We start from the raw sequence: 6,100 nt of genomic DNA, 5'->3' as shown, positions 1-6,100 counted from the left end.
ATTAGCAGTGTCTTTATCCATTCAACACATAATATTTGTATCAAGTGGATAAATCACGATCATTCATTCAACCATGATGTATAGATGAATGATCATGATTCATTACTTTGCACACGTTAGTGAATGAGGACACTATACCTATATAAGTAGCATCTACCAAGCCATACTCAGCATCCTCTCCAACATAAATTTGGTCCCAAATCATATACAATTACATAACACAAAAATTTTGTGAGACGATCTTACAAGTCAATTTTGTGATAAAATCTCTACACCACTCATGAAAAAATATTACTTTTTATATCAGAAATATTATTTATTATTGTAAATATGAGTATGGTTGACTCATCTCACAGATAAAGATATATGATTTCGTCTAAAGAGTACTACTATATATGTATATATATTATTTGTTTGAGACATTATAAGTATGAAACATGTGGTATTGCTTCGACAATGGATAATATGCTATTTAATACAATGTTACTATAGTAAAGACACACAAAACACTAATTTGGCGTGTCATAATATTACAAGTTTATCTTCCTCGTAACATATATCTTTCTCTGATATAATAAAACAAATTTGGCCGTCTTTCCACTAAATTAGACTATCACGTCTCTTTTTCAACTTCTTTATCTAAATTAAAACAGCTATCTCAAAAACATGTGTTTCCAGATCTTTCCTTAAGAAATAAACAAACCAACCACACTTATATATTGAAGCATAAATTAGAATTTATTTGATAAAGATAGAGGTTATATTTATGTCAATTTTTAAAATAATTTATCTTAATTTTTACACATAATTATATATATTTTAGAATAAATTATATCCATAATTAATATTTAAAAAAAAACAAATTGTTCTAGATTGGTCAACTTGGGTGGCCGAATTAAACCAACCCGCACCTTTATGTTGAAGGCATAATTAAGTATAAATGAGAATTTATTTGATAAAGGTAGAATTTATATTTATGTCTATTTTTGTAATATTAATGTGCAAATGAATTATTGCTCTTCCCAAGGGACCCAACATGGTCCTGACCATTATAACCTAAATGACTTTAAAATAAAAAAAAACATTGAATGTACCAAATGACGAAATTAGTAAAATATAATGTCGACAGTTTTTTCTTTCATATTCCATGAGTGTCATTTTAAACTTTTCAGAATCTTTCTCTGAAATTTCCTTGAATTAATTATCCAATTGTTGAGTTTTTGTGGTCAGATTTAAACGATGAAAACCAGAATCGCTATCCTTCGGTGCACATCTAACGCAGTAGTCTGCAAATCACGCTAACCAGTTAAACCGTATTGATCAAAATTAATCTTGTGTGACATGACCACCTTACGTCGATCGGGGCAGTGGGCCGTATGGGCGGTCCACTGGGCCTGTAATGGGTCGTTACACATAACCTCCCAAAACAACCTGAAACCCAGCAGAACTGTGCATTAAAATTTAATTAAAAACCCGCAACTTACAAAAATGTTTAAAATTGAACTGTACAGGGAAATTCGGTTTGAATTCAGTGAAAAAATCGCTCAAACCCCACACCGTGATTACCTAACTTTTAATCATAGTCTAAATAATAATTTATTGATTAACTAAGTATCAATTTAATTGGCACGATAATTGAGCATTTCCATTTAATATGGTAACATAAAATTCAGTTATATTTAAACTGGGAAAAACTTATTTTTGGAATGAGATCTAAAATTTGTACCAATTGAATTGAGATGGAGAGAAGGGTAGAAAAAGGGCACTTTGGGATTTTAAAATTATGACAGGCTATGTTGTAAAATATTTAGTCAACGATACTATTTTTAAAAATACAACATTGAAATGGGCTAAAATAATTAAATTGTCTTGTTTTTTAAAAACATTTTGAACCTTACGGCGTTTGTGTAATGAAAATATTGGATTCTAGCGAATGGATATTGAAAATATAGGTTTTGAAATCTCGTATGATATTTGGAAAATATAGAAGGAAAAAAAATTTCAAATGATTCTTGAGTTTCAAAAATACACTAAGAAATACAATATACTTTTGTGTGAATTTGAAGTAATTTGATTGTAAATCAACTAATGCTGATTCATTACAGCGACGTTTCAAAAACCGTCACAAATATTTTAACGACGAAATTAATAATTTTAGCGACGGAAATAAAAACCGTCACTGAATTATTTATTTTAAATTATTTTATTAATAAAATAATAATATTTTAAATTTTATACTTAACGAATTATAAAAAAATATTTAAAATTTTAATTATTAATATGTTCATATTTTTTAAAAAAATATTAATACATTTGAATATTTATCAAACATAAAAACTAAGTTAAAATATCTCCACAAAACCATAGTAATTTCCCCAAGGTTTTACGAAAACAGGGGCAAATTCCATTTAACGAAATAAGTGATGGAATTCAAACTACCGTTGCTAAATTTAGAGACTGTGTTTTGAAAACCGTTGCTAAAAACGCTTTTTTCTTTTTGTAGTGAATTAAGTGCATTATCGACAATATGCAATTTTATTATATTTCTTATTCTTGTTCTGTGGCATCTGAAGTTCAATTTATTTCAAGTAAAATTTGTGTTCCGGAATACAATGTGGATTGGGTATTGGGAACCTTCAATGGGCATGCTTCTTGTACATTCAACATGTAGTGGTCTATGTATCAAATTCAGGACATGACTTTTCCACACTTTCTCTCTTATTTTTTTTAGCTTTAAAAGTTAATGATTTTTTTTTTTTGGGGGGGGTGGGGGGGGCAATGGTATTCTATTAACATTACCACAGGTCCAGGCATGGTTACGGGCACCGATTCCGATTTATGTGCAAGGAACCGATCCGGTCCGGGCAGTGGCGTAGCCTGGAAATTTTTATCTAGTGGGCAAAATCTTATTCTAAATCTAAATATTAAAAATATCTAAATAATATATAGTCATGACGAAATACAAAATCTTACATACCGAACCTATAATATCTAATATTATCATTAATTTTTTTCCAAAATTAAGGTCAATGCTGATAAATTAAAATGCGCTAATCAGGTCCAAAAAAAAAGTGCATTAGTAATTTTATAACTTAATTTAAAAATAATGAAATGAATACATTTTTAAATAATAATATCTCAAAATTTAATATACCGATTTATTAGGAAAATGTAATATTTTACCGGCTGTTGTCTATTTCTATCCAACTTTTTTAAACAAAAAAGATTCTATTTGTTTCGTGAAACCGTGTAGACAGGTTCTAGTTTCTATTGTAGGAACCGCCTCGAACCATTATCCTTAGTGGTTCTGGACCGGTTCCCTTGTTGGTTTCCAAAACCCGGTTCCGAACCGGACTTAACGAGGAGGTTCCGTTCTAATTCTGGATGAACCACCTCGTTAAACATGCCTACTGCAAGCAAGTCTTCTCGTACAACGGCTTGGATACGATACACAAGAGAATCGATTTAACAAAATGCGTATTAGTTCCTAAGCTAAGTCCATCAGTTGCAAGTGTTGGAGCTGGAGCAAATCTTGGTAAAAACATGGATATCAAACGTTTTAATTGGAATGGATATTAAATACTAAATGTAATTTTCATATCAAAGTGTGTTGGTCTCGCAGATTTTTATTCGTGAGACGGGTGAATCCGCGATACATATTTACAATAAAAGTAATATTTTTGACATAAAAATAATATTTTTTCATTAGTGACCCAAATAGAACATATTTCTCAAGAAATTGAGTTATGAGACCGTCTCACGTGAGTTTTTGTGTTATAATAAACAAAAAGATACGTTAGAAATAAGGAAAAACTAATAAACATAATCCCTAGATAATAAAATTAATCTGTAATTTTTAGAATTTATTGTTCTTAACATATAACAATCAGATTTTTGAAATTTAAAGATAATTAAAGAATCTCGAATAATTCATTTTCTGCATTATTTATCCTATCTTTACATTAAAAAAAAGGATTTGTTAAAAAAACGTAAAATTCTTTTCTAGGCTACTGATGCATATAGTGCCAATTTAAAAACATTTCGACCGTTGCCTCCATCCGACGGAAACTAGCCGTTGCCTCCCAGTTTCCCAAATCAGACTTTTCAATCCACGAAAATGCCCTAATTCCTCTCTTCATATTCAGCCACGAATCGATTTCTGATCCTCATTCTACAATCGAGAAGGGGAAAAAAAAATCAATTTTCTTGTCTGCTTTGCTTCGAATTGATATTCAAACTGTCTGTTGTTAGTTTGAACTGTAGGATTTAAGAGTTACAGAGAAAAACGGTAGTAATGGCCTCGAAAACTGCGACCAAAGACATAATTACTCTTCGAGGATCAGCCGCTATTGTTAGTGAATTCTTTGGTATTTTCCCGTATTTTCCTTTTGCATTTAACTCCTATCACATTCTTCGAATTTGTGTGCGTCTGTTCATTTTCTGAACTGTTTTTTTTTTTTGCCTGATCTTGAATTAACCATGACTAATCTATACTTTTTTGTGGTAATCTTCTCAGGGTATGCTGCAAATAGGTAAATACTACAAAAGTCCTTTTTATCTCGAACACTTATTTTCTTTCGATTGTGTAGCGTGAGCGACGGAATTTGATTTGGAATTGTTTTTTAGCATTTTGTACAATCGTGGAGTTTATCCAGAAGAAAGTTTTACAAAGGTCAAGAAATATGGGCTTCCTATGTTGCTTACTCAAGATGATGGGGTTAAATCCTTCATTTCAAACTTAACCTCTCAGCTTTCTGGTAATTTTCAATAGATATATCTTTTCACGGAACTGGATTTACAGTTTTAGTAAGAATTTATGAGTTCATTAAATTCTTGAAGAGTGGCTTGAAGCTGGGAAACTGCAGAGGATTGTTCTGGTGATAATGAGTAAACCCACAGGAGAAGTTCTAGAGAGGTGGAACTTCAGTATCGAGACAGACAGCGAGGTTGTCGAGAAGGGGTAATTTCGTTGCCGTTGACAAAATCTCAAAAATTTGTGGATTTTTGTGTGTGTTTGGAATGTTTTATTGAATTGGTTTTGCGGTATACAGAGTTTCAAGGGAGAAGAGTGATAAAGAAATAATGAGGGAGATTCAGGCAATCATGAGGCAGATAGCTTCCAGCATCACTTACTTGCCTTGTTTTGATGAACCATGTAAGAATAGAAACTAATGGGTCCGAAAATTCAATAAGATCTGATGTACATCAATCTTTTATTGTTGAACCATGTACTTATTATTATGTGTGGTCGGGGTTCGGGTTTAGGTGTGTTTGATGTTTTGGCATACACAGACAAAGATTGTGCAGTTCCTTTTACTTGGATTGAGAGTGATCCTAAGCTGATTGCCAATCCACAGATGGTGAAACTGCATTCTTTTGATACCAAGGTATAATTTTCTTTCTGCATTCTGCTGTCTATTGAATCATTATTCTGCCCTTGAATTCATTATTCTGGTTGGTTTTGCTTGCAGATTCATAAGGTTGGCACTCTTGTTTCTTACAAGAACGACGAGTGGGACGAGCCTTGAATTGAAGAGCTTCTGTCAATTGAATCGAATCTCTTTTATCAAATTTGGTGTAATTCAAGTTCCTAAAACATGGTGTGTGAGAACTCTGTTAATCAAGATTCACATCGGTGTGAGAAAATCTGATAAAGTTAGTTGGTTTACCTTTTGATGTACTGCTTTGTTGTGTTCTGCTGTTACTCGTACTAAGGATTTACCAAATAGTAATGCTTTAAATTTAGAAATAATAAATTATTCGTAAAGTTAACTGAGAATTAAAAAAACCTATGATTTTGTTAAAATCCAATGAAAACCTTAGTGATATACCTCATGGATATCAGGTTCGGGGTTTTAACTCAGATATCCACTATATTATTTTTCAGCAGCACCTTTGTTGCCCTCTACTTATATCCTCAGTCTCTAACTTGAGCGTCGGAGGGGCTATGCCAGGACACCCTCCTGGCCGCCTTCTAACGGTCTTATTCTTGATTTCAGGCTCGGGATAATTTTGAAACCTGCGTCTGGACTAGTGACACTTTGAGTTGAGACTTAGAGATGGTAAGGAGACAAGAATTGAACAACCTCGCCACGAGATC

The 6,100-nt window shown here is 32.2% G+C and overlaps 1 protein-coding gene across 1 annotated transcript; it reads left to right on the top strand.

Annotated features, from left to right (window-relative positions):
* Nucleotides 1–4,077: 4,077 nt before the first annotated feature.
* On the top strand, nt 4,078–5,730 carry LOC142524840 (mitotic spindle checkpoint protein MAD2-like). Its single transcript, XM_075628964.1, has 7 exons — nt 4,078–4,367; nt 4,517–4,532; nt 4,627–4,757; nt 4,840–4,960; nt 5,052–5,155; nt 5,266–5,387; nt 5,472–5,730. Exons 1-7 carry the CDS (start codon nt 4,295–4,297, stop codon nt 5,526–5,528), a joined length of 624 nt encoding a protein of 207 aa, XP_075485079.1. The 5' UTR covers nt 4,078–4,294; the 3' UTR covers nt 5,529–5,730.
* Nucleotides 5,731–6,100: the final 370 nt, after the last annotated feature.

The sequence above is a fragment of the Primulina tabacum genome, chromosome 14 (assembly GCF_025594145.1).
Source record: "Primulina tabacum isolate GXHZ01 chromosome 14, ASM2559414v2, whole genome shotgun sequence".
NCBI classification, from domain to species: Eukaryota; Viridiplantae; Streptophyta; class Magnoliopsida; order Lamiales; family Gesneriaceae; genus Primulina; species Primulina tabacum.
The sequence above is the reverse complement of the archived record's forward strand: the minus strand, read 5'-3'. Positions and strand labels throughout refer to the sequence as shown.